Source organism: Ornithodoros turicata, chromosome 4 (assembly GCF_037126465.1).
Source record: "Ornithodoros turicata isolate Travis chromosome 4, ASM3712646v1, whole genome shotgun sequence".
NCBI lineage: Eukaryota > Metazoa > Arthropoda > Arachnida > Ixodida > Argasidae > Ornithodoros > Ornithodoros turicata.
Genome location: NC_088204.1, coordinates 78060972 through 78086277, shown reverse-complemented (window position 1 = coordinate 78086277; position 25306 = coordinate 78060972). Strand labels below are relative to the sequence as shown.

Here is a 25306-nt window from a genome sequence, read left to right as displayed (position 1 = left end):
AATATTCGAAAATAACGCGACAAACACTGGTGTAAAATCAAAGACTAACAATGTGACGTGAATAGCTTCAAATCAAAGGAACAGCGCGATTGGTTTATCGTGTTTCCGGTACCGTTATCGTGAACAGCTTTCAATCTACTCAGAGTCCCTAATATAATTGTGTGTACGGATGATGCCTTATCTTTACAATGATCCCGACAAAGCCTACAAGATAAACGAGCGAAGAAAGATTGCGGCCGTGTCAGGATGGCCGAGTGGTCTAAGGCGCCAGATTTAAGCTCTGGTCCTCGCAAGAGGGCGTGGGTTCGAACCCCACTTCTGACAGAAAGCATGTGGTTGCATCATTTTTCTTGCGGGCTTCTATCATTTCCACGTGGATGCCACTGAACTTCCTGAAGGCGAGACCCAAGTGCCCACCGCCCGGTATCATCGCTAAATAGCGGCTATTAGGTAATAATATTAAGTAAGCAATATAGTATGAAAATCAGTTTTGTATCGTATTGCTGCATTCGTCGCTTTATGATATTTACATTTCGATTCTATGCTGTCCCTGATCCCTGATTCATCACGCTTCACGATCAACCAGTCTGCTGCCGCCATTTTTGCGCACACAGTCGGTAAGTGTCTCTTTTGATCATGGACCGAATGCGCCTCGGTCATTCCCATTGGTTCTCCTAAGCACGTGACCTCTCCTGCGTCCGCCTCACTGGTGGAGATGCCTACCACGATGCCATAGCCTGAGTTTCGGTATTTGCGGTACCCATTTTCTGCTCGTCTACCCATTTCGCTTCAGAACTGAGAACGTAGGTCCACATCAGTAGACAGATAAACGTCCTGTAGGTTTTGTCAAGAGAAAAAAGGGAAATAAAGTAAAATAAATGACTAAAACAAATCAAACCTTCATTTGCTGGTTCGTGTCTGTTCGTGGTCTGTTTGTATGGTCTCCTATGGTCTCTGCTGGTCTTCTGCGTCTATCCATGTCTAGATTACACCAGACTCGAGGAAGTTTAAAACATCACTTAGAACATATTTCCTTGAACGTCAAGTTTAAAACGTTACTTAGAACATTAAAACGTATACTCCGTATTAAAAAGGCGGCGGAAGAACAATATGGGATAAAATATAATAATAATAATAGTAACAATAATAATATCTTTATTAACGTGCCCAAGAACAGCCAAAGGCTTGGTAATAATAATAATAATAACGCTTTTTATTACGTGCCCCCAAAGACCGTCGAAGGCCTTGGCGTTGACGCACGCTCACAAAGTTCTACATAATGCTGAAGATGACACACGCCCAAGAATATGGAGAATATACACTCACAGCTTACGTAATACAAACGTAGGTCACAGAACTTATATACAATAATGTTAGTGGATAGATTGCTTCTATCTAAAATTACATAGGCACGTCTTGAATGACATACTGCACAACACAGATATGTGAAACTATAGGACTAAATGTATGAGTAAAAGATCGTAGAAATTATGTGCAATGCTGATCAGAAAAACTGCAGGATGTCAGGAAAAGAAAAACTGGCACAAGCACAATGGGTGAACTTCACAAATGGAAAACTTATATAAAACCTTTTTGCGTAGAACGGAAGGGATACGGGATATCACATTTTCACATTTTTTCATGATATCACATTTTTTCACGATATCACATTTTTTCTGTGCCTACACACCCCTACACTAATGCTCCGGCGCTGTAGGGTACTTATGTAAATACTAAATAAATATCACACGACAGTGAGTTTATGAGGGTCTTGCCTCGCGAGATATAGTGTCACCTTTACGTACATTCGGGTCAAAAAATGTAGGATGCTTCCCTATAAGGACACACGTGGAATAGCAAAATGCAGAGATCCTAGCAACTGTGGGCAGTCAATTTGAGAATGAATGCACTAGTACAAGAAAGTGGCATCGGTATAATGTCGCGCTGAGTTGAAAGGGGAATGACACCAACTCAGACACCAACGTGTCGGAGTAAATCTTCATAATTGTACGACTGGGATCCGGGAGTGTGACAGAAATATATAGATAGTGCAAAATGTGAAGCGCTTTCTTTTGGACAGCTTCTACGTGGTGAGAGTACAAGAGGCAAATAAGATAAGTCCTTGGCCGGTTCTTCCATAACGACCCTGTGACCGTCCTTAGCCCGAATCTTTTCCCTCAGGCACCATGACCATGGGAAAAATAGATGGAAATGTCAACGTGCCATGAAATATATATATATATACATATATATAAAATACAAAAATAACAAAAAATACATATAAATACTAAATATATATATAGGTACCAGAAAAAATGAGAGGCAGACAACGAAGGTATTATAGGAAGTAAGAAAAAAGGGGGGTAAGCTATTTATTTACGTGTGAGCAGTTAAGGAACACGTCGACGTTGCGGCGGAAGCTCCGCCTTCGTCAGGACTAAGGGGTGATAATAGTTCCGACCAAGGCGGAGCTTCCGTCCGTAAATAAATAACTTACCCCCCTTTTTTTTCTTACTTCCTATACCTTCGTTGTCTGCCTCTCGTTTTTTTTCTAGTATCTATTTATATATCTTTTATATATTTATATATATTATCTTTTGTTTCTTGAGCGGGAGGGGTCTGTTTACGGGAGTAGCCGAACTTGTCGTATGACGATTTCTACCTCTCCCTATTCTTTTTTTTTTGTGTTTTCGCCAACATTAACATCACCATCAACTTACTTCTTCTACCTTTCCACGTGGTTGAGCCATTAGAGTAACCGCGCGCTTTGAAGTGGCGCGCGGGTTCGCAGTTCTCTGTTATCCGAGTGTTTTCACTGCCATGTTCCTTGTGAAGTCTGTCCAAGACGAGTGAGCTATCCGCAATGTGCTGCCATAATAAAAGCTAATAAAAGCGATAAAAACGCACACAAAATAAAACGGGGACGACACAAACACCAAGCTTTGACTTTCAACATATGACTTTATTTAGCTGGACGCGTTCTATTTTAAAGCAGACCATCCCTGACCGTCCAATCGTTGCCATAAGCGTAAACTACTCCTACGTCTCCCCTACCCCTAGGAACGCACGTATCTTATCGGAATAAAAAAATCGGAATAAAGAATAAGAACGAAAAAAAAATCGAAAATGTATTGATCGATCGATTGATTGAGATATAAATGAACTAGTACCAACAAGCCCATTTTTTTGTGTCCTTCTTAATAAAAAGGCTGGTTCAGTAAACACGATGGAAAGTAACTGTGCCGAGGCCGAAAAAAAAAACGAGACAAGAAAAACAGACGAGCACAACACAAGCCTCAAGGTGCCTAAGAACATAACAACGCCATTGATAGTCTTCTTCACTTTATTCCAAATGAAATCTTGCACCCTCAGCCGATATGCACCCGCAGGCAGGCATATATCACATCCGGTTAGGTTAGGTTAGAGGTTATAGATGGATACAGGACACGCGTCCCATTTTTTTTCGGGTCAAGTAAGGAAAGAGATTGGTTGGATAAAAGCGCAGGCAGAAAAAAAGAATAAAAGACAAAACTATGTCCGCAGAAGTCATGAAATGCATACTATGACCCTAGTAGTATCTAATTAACCCTTTGAGATCCTCACGATTTTGTCCTATTTGCACGCGTGAATTCATTATCTAATTATCACACTCCGTTCGACACCTGCAAGCACGTATCATTGTTACGTCTAGCAGTTGTATACTGAAGAGGCTCACGAGGCTCATGGGCTATCATAATTAAAAACATTTCTATACTCAACGAGTATTTCACGAAAAAAGCTAATAAGTGCCAATGTCTGGTTGGCTCATAGACCTCTATCCGAGAAACGTCATCATGACGTTGGTAGATCGACCGAAACCGAAACAAATCGGATGGGTAGGGCTGGGTTCCACGAATGGGCATTTGTTCGCTGCCTCCTATTGAAAGAAAAGTAGGACCGAAGGTCGCGTCCCTTTCAGGGACCATCGTAGTCCCCTCAAGACCGTGGCGTTCGGGCGCGACCTTGTTCGCCCCTGGCTTCAAGCGAAGTTCAACTCTACCAAATTGGTGGCGCTGTCGAACACTATGACGTCACTTGTTTACAAACAGGGAGAGGTCTATTGGCTCTTTGGAGAATTACCAGTTGACCTTGTCCCTTAGGCTCTTTGAGGCTACGTGTTGTGTTTGACCCTGTAGGTGCTGACCTGGTCTGCCTATCTATTTCTACTAAAGCGTCGATCTCTTTGTACAGACTGTTCCGAATGTCATCGTAGAGACAAAGAAGCTCACCGCAGGATGTGCTACTTACATGTCTTCCAGAATCCTCCGACAGACAGTACGGACTGAAATCGGCCCAAGAAGCATACGGGAGAATGTCCTCATCAGCTTACGTGATGATCCTTGTGACGTTCCTCATTCGGATACTGTGAGCGTACCTTCTCACATCTCCTCGTGGCGTATTCTGCACAGTATATGTGCAACCGAAGCCAGTCATTCATGCAATCGTGGTTGCGATAAACTGGCGCCAATAATAATAATAATAATAAGCCGAACAGAAATGTCGTTATAGGGACGTCCTCATGTCGTCACACTGACGTCGCTCATACGTCTGTCCGCGCGGGGATTCCAAACCACGTGACTACCAATTGTTTATAATATTGTTACTAAATTATAACGCTCAAGTCTGCGAGATTTGAAGCGGCGATTCGGTAAGTCAGGAAGTGCACTACCCATGGCAACAAAAATCGACCAATGGACGCATCGAGAGCGAACCTTATGTCTCAACTCTACAGTGTCCCCCAATTGTCAACACGCTCGATATTTGTCCGATCTCCTCCGATGTCACGTCTTATGTGGCTTTACACAATGACGATGACGTCGGTAAAGGTGAATTGGCATCAAATGGAAGGCCGGCCACAGGGGCAGGCAGTAAATACAGACAAAGCGACGAAGAATCGTGCATGGGACTCCACCTCAATGACCTTGAGAAACCAGTGCCATATACACATCGCAAAGCGACAAAGTTTCGATAGTGTTCACTACCGTTTTCCCGTATTAAACATTGCCAAAAGTTCGTTGCAACTAGCGACTCTTCTTGATTTCTTTTAAAGCCGTTAACTCTACCTACCTTCAAGCTGCATTGCGCATGAGCCGTTTAGAGTAGACATATATTTCGCTCGCACAACTCTACTGGTGGGTGCCACTATACTGAGGTGCTGGGGTATGGCAATAGGTGCTCCGAAGATACCTCATAAAAAGAGCTCACCGGGGCAGTCCACGGGACGCCCCACGGAAAGTAAACCCGTTAAGGCCGCACACATTAGCCAGATCGGTCTCCATACGGAGCATCGAGTCGTGACGCAATACCGTATCGACTACCTTTCGGAGGCATGCGGAAAGTGGGGCAGAGTAGAAAGTCGCCCATGAACACGTTTTCTCCCTTCCTTCCGTTCAAACAAGTCGTCCGTTCTGGCAGAAGGACAGCGTCCTAAGGAGTCGTGGAGGACGACAGGTGATTCATGTGCGGGTGCTCCTCGGCTGGGCGCAGGAACGGATTCGGTGATTACAGTGTGACAGGTGAAAGGGATTCATTCGGAAGTCGTCGGGATTTGTCCTCTTCATCGAGCAGGTAAGATCTGTGTTGCTTCCTTTTAGATTTTTTTTTTTAAGGGAAAGGATGGCACGTTTAGAAAGGCTGCATGAGTGACGCGTTTGATGTGTCTATATCTGGGATTACTGGTGCAGATGTCCAGAGGCTCCTGGTGTCTATGCGCGTGTGTATCTTTGAGGCTTCTAGGGTACGTTGGTTGTATGACGTACTACTGAGTCTGGCGTACCTATATTTCAGCACAGGTGAATATAACTTGTTCAGATATATCCCCTTAGTTGTTCCAGGGTTGTCGATCATGTGGAACCGCGAAAAAAAAAAAAAAGAAGGTAATACGATGGGAAAAATAAGCGGAGGCAGTTTACGTTTAAAAGTTTTACGAAGGTGTAAAATCCGTACTACGTTTTTAACATAATACACAGCCTCGACCATCTTTTGGAGGCCTGCAGAACCGATTCTATCTACCAGTGTTTCCCAAACTCATGGGCAGTGGCCCCTAGGGGTGTTCGTGACAGATTCAGCGGGGGGTCGCCAAATGGCTCGGGAACTTGGAGAAAGGAACAGCAAGTAATTTCCTTAGACCATACTCTGCCCACTATTCCGTGTCTCACAAAAACGCTAACAGTAGCGGACCCAAATAAACTCTACTTTGGAGATAGACCAGAAGCCAGGGGATACGTCATGAAGAAACTTACACACACTGGCTTGACACAACAATGAAACAAAATTGGCTCTGCTTTACTGAATAGGAACAGTATTCCTGCTGGCATGCGTTTTTTTTTTTTTTCTGCGATGGTCTCTAGTTCACCGGATACGCTCTGACTACATTAATTGTGAAATTAGATCTCTGCGTCAATTTTGTGTATTACTGTTCATGCAATGCAATCGAGAATTAATTGCTTGTGGCATAGGGAAAAGCCGGGTCGAGTCACGATAGCTTATGTTTTTAATTGGTCGCGCGGTCCCTTACAAAAATGCCAAATGAGTACCTATAGAGAGCAAAATGTATTTTTATTGAGTGCTCTGCTGCGTAGCAGAGTTTGGGAAGCACTGTCTTAGACGCTTGCACAGTCTTAATGTGTATTGTCATCAAGCAGGAGAGCTACCTATGGAGCAGTCCTGGCAGTGTCTTAGATCGCTAATAGACGTCTAGATGCCAAACCCTGTCTGTGCGTTCCATTGATTCGGGACTGACCTCGGTAATACTTTTGCGGGTGTCTTAGGTGTCCAGGAGCACCATTTCAGATTACGGAAACATCTTAAAAACGCACAATGTCGAGACCCAGATGTCACAGAGACATTGAGCAAAAGATATTCCTTCAAAACGGTATTATCTGTCTGTGACACGTCTGTGTGGAAATCTGCTTCCGTGGAGTCCAATCTTGGTAGCGGATAATCGTGCTCCAGTGTCGTTCGTAGAACCATCGGCACTCTCTCTAACTTGGTTCCTGAAGATGCGTCTCCCTGGAAGTTACTCTGGTATGGATAAATGGGATCCATTACATCGCTCGTTGTGTTTTGTCCTCGATCGAGAAATGGAACGCATTTGTAATTTGTAATGTCCGCTCATTAGATGAGTCACGAAAAAGGTGAGCCCATCTTCCTTAATTAAGCCAACCAATTCATATATACCCCTAATTTAGAGTCAACAACTGGAGGGTGTGACTGGAGGCCAGTTCTAAAACTCAGCCTTTTTGTTTTTTGGACTGCATTGTAATTAAATAATATTCCTTGTATAGAAAAGTGGAGGATAGGACTTACCTTCCACTTACAGGCTTACCACTATTTCAGATTCTGTATTTCTGTACTTGAGTATCTCCTATGTTCTAGATGTGCCACTATTACCTTTACTAGTTTCTATTATGTTGTTGGTTGTGTTTCAGTTTGGGGTGCACCATAACCTAGGTAACCGCTGTTCATGGGCACCATAAAAATACCAATAAATAAATAAATACATAAATAACACCTAAAGCCCTGTGATATCGAAATAATCGGAATACAATTTCCAATGACGTAAACTGGACTGTCTCTTTGCAGTTACTTTTATGCACGATTTGATGCGACTTTTAACATAAACGGGCATCATAAAAGGGGATTAAGAGTCAAGACGCAGGCTAACCTGTGATACACGATGAAAATGATTATACCCCGAGACATGGAATACAGAGACGATCACAAACGCATTCTCGAAGCACAGTAACTGGTTTAAAGGTAATGTGGTGTGATAAAGAAAAAAATGGGGATGTGAGTTTCGACGAAATCGAACTCACATCCCCAGCTAACTTCAAAGAGATGATGAGATGATGAAGAACAGAGATGATGTCCAGAGAAGAACAGCGATGATAATGGTTTAAAGGTCCTGGCTAGGAATAAACCTGTTACTATGTTCGAGAATGTGATCGCCTCTGAATTGCTTGTTCTCGGGGTTTAATCATGTTCATCACAATTGTTTTTATTTCAATGTATGCAATAATCAACGGTGTGTCGGCGTGATTTTAACCCTTTGTAAATGTCGCGCCCCCTTTGTCTCTTTTGTCTCTTCCTAATTTCTTCTAAGTAATGTTGATAAATTCTCCGTAAATCCATGACTCATCACGGAAAGGTGAATGTGATATTTTTGCACTCTCTTAATGTATGTAGTGGCATGAGCAACTGCGAATGGTAATTAAGACGATTAGCTACTAGTATGTCTTATTAGTGAGCATTGTTTATCAACTGCCGAAGGCCAAATAAAAAATAAATAAATAAATAAATAAACTGAGCATAGCAGTTGATTGTTTAAACTAGAAAGAACTCAAGCCTCCATAGCCAACAAGGATGTTCGTATTTTACGTCGAGTTTATTTATTTTCAGACGAAATACTCGAAGTCGTATTGAAACTACTTTGTTTCTCTAAGTAACAGTCTTAACTACTACCAAGCGATGACATTCCCCAATCATCATTAAAATGAAGTTGTTGCTACCTAGCGAACACACACACGAAGGGATGTCTTCTATAGAAGACATCCCTTTTTAACTACAACCTATAGGTTGTAGTTACTACCCACTTGTAGTTACCCACTTTCAACCGAGTGGGATGATGATTATACGGATGCATCCTTGCCGACAGCCTTAAACGCCAGCGCTCTCTTTAACGTGATCTATCCAGGCATCAAGGAGAGATAGGTTGAGCCTGTTAGCATTGGCGACACATCTCGCTCCGTTCCTTATACTAATCCCCGTCTTCAATGCTGATGATCCACTTTCTCAATCGTATCCTTGATCCGATCACCTATTGACGCTCTTAAACGATCACGCTCTAACAATGGCGACTTCCCTTAATGGCCCACGGCAGGGTCACGAAGATCTATTGCGGCACGATACTTTAATTCGGTTTGAACCGATGGACCTCTAAATGGAGGTTCAGGCTGTTCACAACGCGCTTATGTCTGCAATGGTAGTGTGGTGGACAATAGTTGTCGTGACGGGGGTCAATTGTCCATTGAGAGCTGCCTGCAATGAGTTGTTGAGACATTAGAGTTTGTACGCACATACGCCCTATAGGTTAATAGGGGTTAATAGTGGAATTGCGGAGCTCCAAGAGACGTGCTCAACAGACAGTCAGTCTCCCGGTTGACGCCCAGAGCGACGTTAAGGCAAGAGAGGCTTAGAGGCTGAGACCTCTTATGTGTTTTTTTTTTGTTGTTGAATAGGAAATAAGGCATTTACTAACGTACCAATTGATCCGCCAGACCGAACCACGTTGAACCGTAACATATCTTATCTGAAGCATCAATGACCAGTCCAGGATTGCAATGATCATATCCACATCTCCATAGCAGTGGGCCCCATAACAGCTTTCAGTGCTTGTGAAATTTGCTCGGGTGGTCAACATCTCGAAACGTGGATTAGATAAGATTTGAAAGAAAAATACCGACATGGTATCCCCAATGAGGTCGCTTTTGGCTGTTCTAGTACTTACAGACAGGGACACCACACAGACACTATAAAAAAAGCAGAAAATAAAGTTGCGAACGACCAGATAAAGACAAGACTAGTAGACAAACGACACATAGATCACGTCAAGGCCTAACAAAAGAGAGAGAGAGAGAAAGAAAAAGAGGAAGAATCTCTGACCGGCAGTCAGAGGGTGTAGGTCCGAATCGCATTGATGGTGCCTTTTCCTCAACTGCCATCATTCAAGCGAGAGACTGAGGAATACATAATTTGATAGAGATCAGCTTGAGTAAATCTCACAACATAGTCTAAGGGGTACCCCTTTGATCATAAATGGTTCATTGTTCAATCGAGTAGGGCGCACCGGTCTCGGTGTATCAGTTCCTAGTATGCCAGCTTACTGAACTGTGTTCCAGCCTCAGAACACCAATTGTCTCATGTTCAATGTCTCGAGTTCGAGCACGGCCGAGGACGCCAGCAACTTTTTGGTGGGGTACAAGTCGCATAAGTACGTCGTCCTACGGGAGGGATGTTAAGTACGGTGTGCCGTGTGCTGAGTCATCATCACGTTAGAGAACCCTGGGGTTGACAAGCTTAATCCACGCTTAATCCAAGCTTAATCCACGCAATAATCACTGCGGTGTGGCTCATGTTTCTATTTCGCCAGTGACGCAAACACCCTCGAATAAAAAGAGCTTTACAATAGGCCCAAGCAGCCTTTGCGGCCCCAAAAGAAATCGCGTCGTCATCACTAGGCATGTCCAGAACCCAAACCACGCTTTGGAATTTGGGTGCGCCCACTACTTTTGGAAAATAGCATGGAGCCTCAAAGTCGGTTCGCGTCGCTCTCGCAGCAGGCGAGAACCCGCGTGAGCGTGTCGTCTGCTATAACGGTCGAAAACATTGACGGGCGAAAAATTGTCTTTGTTTGGTGCTTTTATTTTTATCACTACCAATTATTGTAGGACAACAACAAATTTATTTGAAGATGATGAATGGGGAGTTTCATCGCCAGGGGGCGATACCATACTCACATTGCTGGTGGTGATGTGGGGAATGAAACAATGAGCCCCTTCACAAGAACGATCGAAGTCCTATATGGTGTTCAAAAAGGTCAAAATATATTGGAATATATGAAAGGAATGGAATGGGTTTGCAAAGCAATTCCAGGAGTGGGAACTGACCATACCTTCTCATTCCGAGGAATTGAAAGGAATGGAATTATCACAAATCTCCATTCCTCGGAATGAAATAGGAATGGAATGGGTGATCCCATTCCTCAACCCTGGTATTGATCATAGTATTCTGCTTCAAAAAATGCAATGATGCGGACTGTGAGGTGTTAATCTGTCACTTTTTCGTATAGCTATCTGAAAGATCGGAAAGATCGTAGACCATATAGTAGTATGGGAGGCTTTGAGTCCTATGTGTTAATCAATAAAAATGGAGTCCCACAAGGGTGAATTTTGGGACCTGTGCCTTTTTGGTTAATTAATGACATTGTTAATATCTCTTCACTGCCTAAATTTTTCTTGTCTGCTGATGACACAAATTTATTTCTCGCAGACAGCTCGCTTCGTTCTCTTGAGCGTGACGCAAATTATATTCTTAACTGTTTGAGCATCAGTTGGCTGTTGTGAAACTGTCTTTCCCTCAGCGTGAATAAAACAAAATATATGATATCTTCTCACAAAAAGACAGAAAGTGTGCCACCCCGTTCTAACCTTGGGTGTGGCAAGGTGCGAACTGGGCCAGGACACTGATATACTCACGTCGTGAATTATCAATAAAATTTGTTATTTTTCACAAGTTCACAAATTACCTGGCGAAACCTGTAAGATACCGTCTTTATTATGCATTTATGTACTCTAGGTTAGATGTGCACATGTAATTGTGTTTTAGTATGGGGTACCACGTACGAATGTAACTTGCATAATTTGTTGCTGCCGCAAAAATGAGTGATCCGATTCAGAACTGGGTCTGGAAGACATGAGAATACTGAAGCGCTCAAAAGGACTCTCGTGTTTTGCAAGCGAACGAGTTTTACACGTGTCGGTTAGTTCAAAAAAATTATACTGAGACGACCAATGACGTGAATTCGTTCATTAAGAATTACTATCTACCTGAAGCCTTAACTCCGTATAACTGTAGATTTACGAGACATTTTGTAGTTCATTTAGTAAAACGTATCATGGTAGCTTGCATTACCCATTCCTTCCTATTCTAATCGCCATTGAAGCTCTGACCGGTAAGCGGCACTTAAAAAATGAAATGAAAGTACAGTTGCTTGAAAAACAAAACTAACCTCGGTTTTTCCCTCGGATAATGGTTCTAAGTTTTTATTTTTGCTACATGTTTCTATATGGTTGCATGTTTTTTTCACCCATTGTTAGGGTTCCGCGTTTTCGGTTTTAACCGAAGAACACCGAAAACATACGCAGGTATTTTTTCGTAATTCTGTTTTAACCAAAAAGCACCGAATACAAATGAATGTCCGAGGAAATATTAGGGGGATTAATCGCTGCACACGCTAAATTAAAAAAAAAAAAACTCTGCTTTCACGATTTAGGTACCACCACTTCGCTGTGGAGCAATAAAGTGTTCCTTATGCGATGTCTCACATCTCCATATTTTTTTCTCCTACCATCATCATCATCATCATCATCCCACAGAGGCTAGGTTTATATTGGTTTCTGGTTTTAAGGCTGCGCTCAGAGACGCGCACAGTTTTGAAATTACGTTGCGACTTATATTCGCCGGTAACTGCAGGGTAAACCATGTACACACCAGAAAAATCACCGAAAAACACCGATTTTGTTAAAATAAATAAACACCGAAAAACATACGTCGAATCCGCCCTAAAGTAAACATCGAAAGCGCGGAACCCTATGAGTCATTAGTGAGTTTTAGTATACCGTTGGTTAGGTTCTTGTGCCTATCGGAACCAATCGCAGCCCTATGTGACTCAGAATCATATCCACTGATTGGTTCCGGTTGATACGGTTCGACGCAAGCCACGCTATCAACGGTCTGCTAAAACTCTCTATTGTATGTTCTTACGGAGCTCAGTCCCTTGTCAGGCAACTATAGTTAGTCTTTTACCTGTCGTCGTCCTGCTTTTGTCGCAGCGTAACGAATAAATAAATAAATAAATAAATACAAACACGTACTATAATGCCACGAGCAAAGTGCAGAAGTCAGATGACGGCTCTCTTCTTCGCTTATGGTCTGCCGCTTGAAACCCCATACGCGGCGTTAGCAAAACCGGACAAAAAAGAAGAAAAAATTGTTGTGTCTGCGATTTTCAATGCGACAAGACTCGGTCGCTGTAATGAAATCTATACCACGCGGGCTGAATCATTAAGAAGGCGTTATTCCCCTTTTGGCGCTTTGAGGTCAGCGCCGAGATAAATGCGCAAGAGGACCGAGATACGCCTCCCTTTTGCGACACGCCGTCGGATCGGTGGAAAAACAACGTGGAAGAAAGGACACGGAACGTTATTCTAAGAAGTCTGCGCTGGTCGGGGCTTTCCGATGGAATGGCTGCGCACGATATTCGTCCGGTATTTGTTGAAGGTCTTCGGCAAATTCTTCCAGGAGTATAGGAGACGTTGTTGGACAATGGTTTCTGCTTTCGACGACGTAACCTCGTTATTATTTATGACTCAAAAGGCGTTGAATGTATGCATATAGTTATGCTGCATATTCTAGTGAAGCACAATGTGCTGAAGTTCAAGTACGTAGGTGTGGCTTGCAGGTGTCTTATCATATAGAAGTGCTTCCCCAAGCAGCACAATGTACTGAAAGTCGAGTGCAATAGGGGTGGACGGTATGTGTCTTATCGATGTTCTTTAGCTTCACCAGGCTGTTCAAGGCCTTCCACCTACCCGTCCACCCCTATTGCACTCGACTTTCAGTACATTGTGCTGCTTGGGTCATTTCGCAGAGCTGCGCTCGAAGAAAGTAACCTCGATATATTCGTCCACATCTATGCATTCACACTTTCAGTACATTGTGCTGTTTGCATTGTTTGGTATGGCCGTCGCAAGGACTACAACGCTTAGTCATGAAGGTTACGATTAAGTATATCGTGGTTTTCCGTTGGATTACCACCCGCGTAACCAGTAAAGAGGGCGTACGAAAAGAAGGTATCTTAATCTTACAGAAGCTGTGCTGAAGGGATTAACTAGAATGCAATGAACGGGTCCACAAGAAGCTCTACGCCAGCTCGCGAGGCGTATAGTGATTATAGGATGATCGCTTTCGACGCCGAGACTGGAACGTGACACACGGGTTCGAATCCCAGTACTGGCTGTGGCTTTCCCTTGGTTTTGCGGCAGGCTTTCCAGACGAATGTCGGTATATAGTTCCCCCTGAAGTCGGCCCAGGACGCCTACTAACCCCCCTCCCTCTCCCCCACTCCTTCCTTCTGTCCTCTCTCCATGGGTCTCCCCTGGATCTTATAGGGTTTCATAATGCTACAGGTACACATTCCCAGTGATGGCCGCTAACTACTTCTACAGTAGTTTAACTATAACTATTAACTACTTTGTGATTCAATAGTTTAACTAGTAGTTCAGTTACTTTTCAGGGAAGTAGTTACAACTACTTTTTTAACTACTGCAATGTAGTTTAACTACATCTATAACTACTTGCTTTACTTAACGTTGTACTTGTTGTGTACTTAACGTTGTCCACCAACACCAATCCCTTGTAGTGTTCTTGGACACCTAAATAGGGATCACAAGCAATAATAAACTTTGGCTCAAGCGATTGCTACGATCGTCAAATACAAAGCTTGCAGCGGGATTCTTTCTGTGCGTACGCGATATACAAAGTTGCAGAATTATTTCACAGCAAATGAGGCTTCACTAGACAAGCATTAAAAGTGAAGATTTAGTACGCATGCACGACACAATTGCTCTGCACCTCCGTTCTCATCAAACAAGTAGCTCAAGGTAAAAGTCGGAAGCACAATCGTGCCGTAAAGCTTGCGGAAAAATCGGAATTAGTTGGCGCCTTCAGTAACCTAACTACTGTAGTTAACTACTTAAAATAGCAGTTTAACTAGTAGTTGCCAGTACATTTCTGCAAGTAGTTGATAACTACTTTTTAACTACAATCAGGTAGTTTAACTAGTAGTTTAACTACATGTAGTTCACTACTGGCCATCACTGCACATTCCACTACATTATCATTACCTATTTGTTGTTGTTGTTGTTGTTGGGAACCTGGAGGGGGGGATCTAGGAAAGGTCAGCTAGAAAGGACGGCTTGGACAAGGGGAAGGTATCAATAGACAACAGGCAAGGAAACTCTACGTTTGATGTCTTGTTCCCATGTTTCGATTCGCAGCAGGATTCACTAGAGGTACAGACATCAGTCAAGGTGCCCCTGCCATCACTAGAAGCCAACAATCATGGCGGCAGAGGCGGCGGCTATGAATGCCGTGGCTTGCTGTGTAGTGCTGGCACTGCTGCCATTAGTATCTCTCTCGCCGACAGCTTACCACAGCGGGCATCTCGCTTCAGGTACGTAACCGGAGCGTATGTTGTTTATAAACAAGGCGGAGTCTACGGTGATGTTAGAAATTTCCTTTGCGGGAAATATCTGACGGCTTATGCTTATGCGACGGCTTATATCTGAGCTAGATTGTTTATTCTCATCGATTGAATAATTATTGAAAAATCTTACTTGCATTAGAACAAATGTTAGACAAAAACAGCATTGATGATGACGATGGTAGATGTAGGCCCAGCTAAGCGTGGGACCGACTACTACGGAGAGATTAGCGACGCAGGGGCAACGTTTGTGAGGCGTACGTATATCGATGGAGAACAGGGAGTCATCGCTCATCAAGACGCGCTGCACTAGAAAAGTAAATGATGGATTTATACAATGTCTTGTGTGCTGAGTGAAGATATATACATATCATTTTCTTCTGCTTGGCATAAAGCGTACCCATAATCACTATGGCGGTCAACTACGTCCTTTAGCAAACGCGGTGCAACGCGCACTTTCTCCATCGACACAATGCAGTGCATGAAAGCACACTTTTGTGCAGGTCACGTGGCAGTGTGTGATCCGGACAAGATCCCAGACAAGAGCATCATCTGTTACGTGAGGCCCGGTGACCCACACTTCGAGCTGTCAGCTCTGGACCCATGTCTCTGCACTCATATCGTGTATGGTACCCTCGAAGTGCACCAGGATCTTTCTCTTGGGCCTTTCGTCCATGGTACGTAGCGCACCATAACCGTTCAAGAAACCTATTTGTCGACTAGCTGAGGTGAACGTCATAACCTCCTCCTTTTGCAGAGAATCTGACGGCCCTGGGTCTTCTGCAACACCAGAACCCGCACCTGGTGCCGATGGTCGAGGTGCGTGGCTTGGACCAAGTCATGTACGTTCCTGATGACCAACAGCTGGAGACACTGTCTCACAAGATATGGACGACCATAGAACCAACTCATCCGGGGGGTGTGGACATCGACTACCAGTTCCACGGAATCGACCACCAGGTTGCCATGGAACAGAGACATGTACTGGCAAACTTTGTGCAGGTCAGTCTTGCATTGACTCCAGTCGTTTTACACTGGCTGCCGCAGTGCGCTGCACGTTACCGAAGTTTGAATCACTTTGAGTTACCCCAAAGAAAACGTTTTCGAAGTATAGTGTTTCATCATCCTTGACAATCATGACTGAGTGGACTTGATTTCGAATGTGCGAGAACAATTGCTGATTCTTAAAAGTTCAGTAGGAAGGCCTAGAAGACAACCTTTCTTTCATGTCCCTGCCATCGGCCACTATACACAGGGCGTGCCCCATGTCAAACAGCAATGGTGATTGAAGTGCTTTGTTAACAAAAGGCTGCCGCGTATCGCAAAACCGCATTTCTCTTGGCCGACGTAAGAATTAAGTGGATAACAACAAGAACGATTAATTAATTAGTCATAAACAGTTATGTCATGGTGTGTTTCTCCACTTAGGCTGCGGTTCCCTACCTCAACGCATGTGCGTTAATATGATGTGATGAGTTAGCATGACGCGCAGGCGAAGGTAGCAGGGTTATGGCTTAGAGCTCGCTCACTAGGCCTCTTGTTGTAGGACTTCGATCCTTATTGTGAAGGGGCCCCTGGGGGGTGCCCCTGAAGGGGTAGAGTATCGCCCCTGGCGATGAAGCTCCTTATTCATCATCTCCAAATAAAGTTGTTTGTTTTTCGAGAGTCCATAAGCGATCTAAGAGCTAGGCGCTGGTATGCGGGATTGTGCCAAGGTCCAAATATCTTGGATATACTGAATGATATAGTGAATGCTCTGATGTCGGTGGTCTGATGCATGCTATCCGTCGGATAGCATAGCGTTGGCAAGTCATGAGGATGCGCTCAATAGCGGCAGGGACAGTGCAGGTTCTGCACAGCAGTGTGTTGCTGAGACCCAACTTGTACTGAAACAATGGGGTAAAGGCGACGGTCAGCCGCGGTCAGGAGGAACATGAAGTGAGGGGGAAGTCTGCTTGGCATGCTGAAGGACAGTGTGGGGTATACCGCGTGGGGGAATGAGCACACCGGAAGAGGTGCATAAAAAGCACAGTTCTCTTACATTTAGACAAATATATGCGTATAATTTGTGAGGTCAATTAAGTTCAGGCCATAGATTCTACCGCGGAAACGTCGATTAATTAGGACGTCTTGTGAATGAAATGCGCTAGTGGGTATACGGCGATAGGTTGACAAGAGGAAATTCGGGGGCAATACGCCGTAGTATCTCCGAGGTCGATCCTCGCTGTTTGGTCCGGGGAGAATGACATGTGAACTTTCCTCTGCAGCATTTGCGGCAAGAAATTCCCCTCAAGTCCCCCGTCCTGTCCGTGACTGTGGCCAAGGAGCCTCATAGGATTGAGCACGTCTACGACTTCCCTACCTTGGCTCAGTAAGTATAGGCTCGTACCGTTGTATTATTTAACTTGACTATATATAGGTACCGTCGGGTGGATACGGCAACAGCTTCTTGGTGGTAACTGGGAGGTTCTGTGGTCGAATCCCATCACCAGCCGTGGTGTGGACGGTTTCCCCTATAGGTTTTGGCGGCAGACTTTCCAGACAGAGAGTTTGATCATGAGAGAACTGATGTTCTGAGGCTGGAACAATATACAAAGGACACACGCACCCTGGAAGTCGCTGAGAAGGCGTGTTAGCTTAGCTCATTTGGTAGAGCCCTGGACAGGTAATCCAGAAGATGTGGGTTCGAGTCCTACAGCTGGCTAACCTTTTCAGTGACTTTCATCTTTCATCGTAGAGAGTTTGATGATAAGTCTTACCTTATTTTGAATATTATGAAAATGTTTCGTAACGGGTTTTCGACGTGGCCTCGAAAGAAACAAGAGGTTGAAACGTGTTTGCAGCAAATTTATTTTGTTTCGAGGTAAAGTAGATGGCATTTCTATTTCGGCTTAGCTGAAATAAGTAAGATATTTGGTGTGCATAATAAAAAGACGTCTTTTGGCATGAAGCATCAACTTCCTGAAGCATGAGCCGTACGACAAGTCTAGTGTTGAGATATAGGGCCATGGCTATGTCCAAGTCTATAGACTACACCTGTGTTAGTGGTAAGTATGTCCAGGCCGAGTGACTAGATGACTATACGCCTATAGCGACTGTTAGATGCCTTATCAAGCGTGCCACGTGACTTCTTCTCTTATTCTCTCTCTCCCTCTTCGCAGAGAGGGAAAACAGAGGCATGGTCGCACCGCGTAACCCTGTACTTGAGAGCGAAATCTCCGTTTAACTTGAACTTGAACTTCTCTCTCCAGACGTGTGGACTACGTGAACATTCCGACATTCATGTTCCACGACGACAGTCCACAGTATGCAGTTCACCCCGCGCCGCTCCACGGAGATCGAGGAGAAATGGACAACACCGTAAGTAGCCTCGTAAAACAGTTTTGACAGATGATAGACACATCGGCCATGTTGTTACAGGACTCTCTGGTGAACCTCGTTCTTTCCATGGGAGTACCTCCGCAGAAAGTTGTGGTAGGAGTACCCATGTTCGGCGTCACGTACCGCCTCGCCGACCCAGGAAGCGGTGCCACCCTAGGTGCTCCTCTGGACGTGCACGGCGAAGACAGGTCTTACGTTTTCAACCATCCAGAGGTGCGTGTTTATCGTTCAAGATGTACAACCTATACACTGCGATAAGGGTTCCTAACGTATGCAATGCAATTGTCTGCTTCAGTTTTGCGCCCTTCAGCACAACCTCAACTTCAGCGTTCTCCGGGACCAAGACCTAACGGCTCCTTATGCAGTCAGTGGTGATGCCTTCTTTGGGTTCGAAGACGACATGAGTCTTAGGCTTAAGGTAAGATTGCAACAATCGAAACCCTAGATGCATTTTAGAGAGAGCTGGATGCAGTTTAAAAATGGAAGAGGTAAATCACCGGGAGAGTGGGGACAGACCTGAACGAAAGATCTGGGACCTCGAAGACTCGCCGCGAGGACGTGTAGATGCATGATCACTGTGGCATGTACTGAGAAAAAGCATTTGCACCAGGAAACCACTGGAAATGTACAAGTCAGCCACATCATCAAGGAATTAAGCGGCCAATGCGATACTTTTAAGAAAGAGGTCGGGGAAGCAAGAGGTTACTACGTGTGATACCTCAATAACCTCAATTTTCCCCAAGCGTCAAGCCCCATTTCCAACATTTCCAACTCGAGGTGCAACCACCTTGAATGGTACCACAAAGATTCAGTCCACGCACCACATACTTTACTAGTAAACTGACACTTTGTGGTACCTTTCAAGGAAGAAATGTGGGGGCTGTGGAACTGAGATAATGTCGAGATGATGACATTCCTTGAGACAGAGGGAAGACAACGGCGAACAAGAAACAACGGGACAAGTCCCATGTCCTGTTGCCTATGAGGCTTGCCCTGTTGCTTCTTGTTCGTCGTTGTCTTTCCTCACTCCCAAGGGATGTCATCATTTCCATATTATCACCAGCTCGCTTGCATCCCATATGGCACCTCATCCCATCGTCATTGTTCATGTAGTTCATGTAGTCATCCTATGGGTGACTGACTTGATGCGCCGACTGGTAGACGAGGGAAAGAGCATTTCTGACTCGCGAGATTTAAAGCTCTCTTGCGCCTCAGGATTGCGCGCTGCTGTAACACGTTTTGCCCGAATATATATCCCAGGGCTTCCATCCTAATTTCTATACTCCTCCTGACATTTTTTTTTTCTGTGTCCTTCCATCCTCCTTTAAATTAATATCTCGCCTGCATGTTACACTTTTTTTAGTGAAGCATGCCGTAAGCCATATTAACGTCTTTGTCGGTGTTCATTTTTCAGGGCAAATATATCCAAGTACGCGACCTCGGCGGCGCGTATGCCTACTCCATCAACGACGACGACGCCCACGACGTCTGTGGCCAAGGCAACTTCCCCTTACTCCACAGCCTCCACGAAGGCATCGCGGGTATCTCTTCGTCCATCGAGTACCTCGAGACCGATGACGATGCTCGTATCGTGCGCATCGTCGACCACAACGGCGACGAACTGCACGTGGACGGCCTCAACTCGTACAGCGTTGCCGGCTTCACTTGCACCCGTCAGGGATTCTACCGACATCCAGCGGACTGTACTCGCTTTTACCGCTGCGTCAAGTTCGACCAGCGCGTTCCGGACTACACGGTGTTCCTGTTTAACTGTCCAGCTGGCCTGGTGTTCGACGACCGCATTGAAGTTTGTAACTGGCCCTCGTGGTCCCAGTCGTGCCACGGATCTGGAGAGATCCTGTCCACCCCAAAGACCACGTTCCGTTGCCCAGGGATCGGGTACTATCAAGATCCCGAGAACTGTCGTTGGTTCTACTTCTGTGACGACGTCTACGAGAATGGAACTCTTACGCCGTTCGACCTCCGCTGTCCTCACGGGCTTGGCTTCGACCCGACTACGTTCAAGTGTAATTATCGTTCAATCACGCCAGGTTGCGCCGACTACAACGGAGTCGTCCAACAAGCACTCTTCGGTCCGTCCCTGTATGCCCCTGGAGAGTATTACCACGCGGCTGATGGCAACAAGGAACGCGTCATTGTTCCGCCTGGAGGCATCCCCGTCGCACCATATCAACACGGAGCCATACCGCAACCCGTGGGTCTGCATGGCGTCCCGTTGGCTGACATTGAAGAAGACGGCTTTATAACAGGGGCGTCTGACGTTTCGGAGTATCAAGTAGAATCTCCGCTTTCAGCCGGTGGGACGCTTAAAGGCAGGAAACGTTCTGCACGTGGGGAGACAAGGCGTGCTCGGCAAATATACTACCAGGACTACTATCCTCAGGCGGTCTTTGAATCTGGTAGCGTCGCTGGTCAACTCCATGATCTGCACGTCCACGAAACCCATATTCAAACTCCAACACAAGCACAGTACCAATCACGCTCCCAACTTGTGCCGTCAACTGGAAATGTGCACCCAGAAGTCCTTATTCAGCCAGGAGCAACGAAGACAACCCTGATACATCCTGGCTTCCATGTTCCAACACAGCATGTAGTACAAGTTTCACCTCCTGCACTTCAGACACAACTTGCAGCAGTACATGTTCAGCAGCAACGTGCTGTGCCAGTGCAGTCCTCTGTAGCCCAACCGCACCTTCCAGTACAAGCTCAGTCCCCTACACTTCAATCACAGTTGGACACACTCCGTGCACAAGCTCAGACTGCTGTACTTCAGTCACAGTTGGCCGTGCAGGGTGTACAGAGAGATGGCGTTGCGTCAGGATTCAGTTTTCAACGAGGAACATCGTTACAGCAGGTTGAGGTTACACCTCAGGTCATTCCACCTCTGTACCAACAACACGTTGAACATGCATCTAGTGTGGGCACGGTTGTTCAAAATGTTCAACAGCCATACGCTGACCCCCAGACTACTGCGAGCCTAGACGGCTATGTTGCCCAAGGCGTCGCCAGCCGACAGGCCGCCGCTGTGCCCCAAGTTCTCGCACACCAGCCCCAGACATTCTTGTACAGATTCCACGACGTCAACAACCACATGCGATACAGTCCTGGAATGTCGCTGTACGGCGGTTACGCTGGAACGTACGAAAGAAGGCAAGATACACTGTCTGAACCTGCGTACCAATACTACGGCCTTGTCAGCAATGTTAATCCACCCAGCGGACTTGCAGCGCAACAACCACACGTTCCTTCTAGCGTCGAAAGTCAGGGAGGACTCGTTAACCAGCCGACGTACCTACCTGGGCAAGAGGTAGCGTACCAGCCAAGGCCATTGGTGCGTCGTTTAGAAGAATACGTGCACCCAGTGAGCTACAATCCCAGTTCAGGCCACTACGAGGCAGAACTCTATACCAGGACTCCCGTTAGAGGCTCAACACAGCAGCCGCAACCTGTAGCATACCAACCAGAAACATTCCTGTATGGACTCCGAAACGTAAACAACCACATGCGTTACAGTCCTGGAATGTCTCTTTACGGCGGGTACGCGGGTATTTACGAACGACAACCCGTCGTCACATATGGTGCGGAAGCGTACTCGAGACAGCAGCCCGCTGTTCACTTGCAACAAGACAGTTCAGGGCTCCAAGCTCACCCAGCTGTTAGTGGGCACGTCCACCCAACGGTACAACACGCACAGGCAAATCCAACGGTTCCGGTACGCCACGTACCTCATGTCGTCTATCATCAAGGCGCACCTGCTCACGTACAGCGAGTTCCACAAGCCCCATCTGTTCGCGTACACCAGGTTCCTCAAGCAGCGCAGCCTCAAGCCCCACCTGTTCATGTACACCAGGTCCCTCAAGCAGCGCAGCCTCAAGTCCCAAGACAGCAAGTTCCTCAATACGTATATCCTCAGAGCCCAGCCGTTCACGCACAACCAGCTCGCAACACGGGAAGCTCCCAAGACAGTGGCTCAGAAGGAGGTCTCCGCAAGCAATTATTTGCAGTTCCTGCGGGACGAACGCAGACCTCTTACGTGCAACCGGCTGTTCGTACCGCGATAGTGCTTCCCGTTGGTTCACAAACTCCCAATGTACGGCCCGCAGTGCCTGGTCCTACATATCCACAACAAGGGCAAGGTAGTCTGACACGCCAGCCGAAAGAATTACTGTACAAACATACAGCAGACACCGGAGACGTCAGTCAGCAGTCGTCTAGTCTTCCAGCAGCGTCTCCAAACCGCAACGAGGTAACAGCAACGAAGCCACGAAGCTTCCTCTTCCAGTTCAAGGATCCGAACAAATTCATGCGCGTTGGACCCGGAACCATGGTCTACGGCGGTTACGCAGGAACGTATGAAAAACCAGTTTTGCCTCCGCCTGTTCGTTTCGACTACAGCTCTCTAGGACATGTCCTCAAGTCACCGACATCCCTCAATGACCCTTACAAGCCAAGATTCCTAATTCCACCGCAGGACCAAATATCCACAAATATCCTTAAAGATCCCAAGCCACTTCCCCCGCTGGAGCCACTGATACCCGTAGAAGAGCAGAATAAGGCGACGGCTGAGGCCCAACAGCCAAAGCCTGCCGAAGACAAGGCATTCGCTGAGCAACCTCCAACGGGGCAGAACAGACCGGTAGCCGATTTCGGGGGCGTACAGTTCGACGATGATGTTGGCCTTGGATTCGGCACACGATTAACCAAGCCACAGGCCCCGATACCGAAGGAGACTCCGTCAACCCCGCCAGCAACCCCCGTTTCCATCCCCGACACCAGCTACGGCCAATTCTTCCCAATCCAAACAGTAAACCCCGGAGTCTTGCCGGGTCACGATTCGAACGCGTACAGCGCCCACAAATACACCCAGAACCACCTGGTCGCCGAAGAGCGCGACCCTGTTGTGAGTGCCGTGAAACCTGAACTAGATGAAGACGTCCCCGAACAGCGACCTGTCCCCCAGTCCATTCTCGGCGAGTTAAGCCTGGTGCTAACGCGAATGCGCCCGAACAAAGCCCACGCCCCCATCGTGACGCCGCTGCATGATATCCTACAGGAAGCGGAAGGCGTTGCCGAGAAGCTGATCGCACCAGACAACGACAACAACACCTTGAGTGGATCTCACGCGCAGGCCAGCACTCTGGTCCCTATCACTCTCGCGCCTCCGGGACAGGACTTGCAAACACTCGTCGCGATAGACATGGGCACAGGCATCATGCTGGCCGTCGACGGCGAAGGATCCGCAGTCGCGAACAAGGACGCTGCAATTCACACCGACAATTCCCTGGACAAGCCCAAAAAGACGGCGTCGACATCGGACGCCTCCAGCGCCTTCCTGAAGAGCAAAAAGCTCGTCAAGACCATAGAAGAAACGAGTACCTTCCCACCGGAGACACTCAAGCACTTCGCGGCCAAAAAGATGCGGATCCCGAAAGACAGGGCGATTCCAGAAGCGGCGTGTACAAGAGCGGGACTCTTCAGACACCCTCACAAGTGCGGCGCGTTCTACGAGTGCTACTTCGACAAGTGGCTCAACAAGTTCACGGTGCACGAGTTCGATTGTCCGATAAAGCTGGCGTTCGACGAGTCGGTCTCCGCTTGCAGTTCTCAAGGTTTCGAAAAGTTCTGCAGAAGTTAGTTTTGAACCAGCGCTTACTTTCAATGGACGATCTAAGAAATTTGCAACGGCGTGTGCGGCGTTGTGACGAGTGGCACCTAAGTCTACTGACCTCTTCTTCGGGACACTGCTACTGTATACCATAGTGTTAACACTTTTTCTATGTATACACTGACAATGCAGGAATTTCAATCGTTGCCTACCGGCCGCAGTGGATCGGTCGGTGAAGCGTCCGTTTTCTGATTTCAATCTTGCGGGTTCGAACCCTACCAAGCAGCTCCGTGACATGGTACAAGAGGCTTGACACATTGTCCTTAGCGTGGCGCGTTAAATACTGGCTATCGTGTCTAGATTTCACGCACTTTTATGAATACTTAGATTGGCAAAGTCAAACCATGGACCGACCGCTGTTGCGTCGAACTGAAAGACAATCGATGCATATATATATATAGCCGTAAAAGACCTTGTGTCTTATACGAGAGATTATGCATAGGATACGTTAGTATCTCTCCTTGATCTTCGAAAGGCGAGAATAGCTAAGGCAACAACATTACTGCATAACGAGACTTCTTGTTTTCTGCTCTGCCCTGTCGACATTACGTTGCCGTCCCAGCATATTATACTTCCCTTCAGAGAGATCGAGGAAGTGATAGAACATTTGGAAAATTATATAGTTGATAAGACTGCTGGGGTTTTACGCTGCCAAGCACCTATATGGCTGCGAGTGCGCCACAGTCGTCTATTGTGCCACCAAATTGCCCAAGTGAGCTCTGTTCCGTCTTGCATCTGTCACATCCTGTTGTGCCATTTTGTTACCGGTGAGGCGACAGGATAAGTGGTGGAAAGCAACCGATGACGTAATGTCGACTCCAGAATTCAGTTCAGGACTCCATTGTGACCAGATGGATTAAATATGTGAGAAATGCGTTCTTCTTCATTATTCTATTATGTGCCATATATGATTGTGTGCAATTTTTTTAAAAAATCAATTTTCCCGTTTTGTCAGTTATTAGTGTACTGTACGTACTCGATTTGCTAGCGTCACGCCTGCCGCTGTTGCACCACTCTGTTTGTTTCTATAGGTGTCACTTTCGTGTATATTGTAACATACTGTAATCGCAACAAATGGACGCAGTGCACACACTGTTGCCATTGCGTTATTCAATGTGATGAAATAAAGGAAGTATGCACCTGTGTGCAAGACGGTC

The 25306-nt window shown here is 46.0% G+C and overlaps 1 protein-coding gene and 1 non-coding gene across 4 annotated transcripts; both read left to right on the top strand.

The window, feature by feature from the left end:
• Nucleotides 1-240: 240 nt before the first annotated feature.
• Nucleotides 241-324, top strand: Trnal-uaa (transfer RNA leucine (anticodon UAA)). Its single transcript has one exon. It is a non-coding gene; the product is annotated as a tRNA-Leu (tRNA).
• Nucleotides 325-5289: 4965 nt separating this feature from the next.
• Nucleotides 5290-25301, top strand: LOC135391990 (uncharacterized). 3 transcript variants are annotated; one of them, XM_064622589.1, is made up of 9 exons: nucleotides 5290-5607; nucleotides 14880-15052; nucleotides 15586-15759; nucleotides 15840-16084; nucleotides 17350-17453; nucleotides 18334-18442; nucleotides 18503-18676; nucleotides 18759-18881; nucleotides 19878-25301. In XM_064622589.1, exons 2-9 carry the CDS (start codon nucleotides 14941-14943, stop codon nucleotides 24117-24119), a joined length of 5283 nt encoding a protein of 1760 aa, XP_064478659.1. In that variant the 5' UTR covers nucleotides 5290-5607; nucleotides 14880-14940; the 3' UTR covers nucleotides 24120-25301. The 3 variants fall into 3 exon arrangements, with proteins under 3 accessions (XP_064478659.1, XP_064478658.1, XP_064478660.1); XM_064622588.1 differs by having other exon boundaries at nucleotides 14877-15052; XM_064622590.1 differs by lacking the exon at nucleotides 5290-5607 and adding an exon at nucleotides 5817-5831 and having other exon boundaries at nucleotides 14877-15052.
• The last annotated feature ends 5 nt before the right edge of the window (nucleotides 25302-25306 follow it).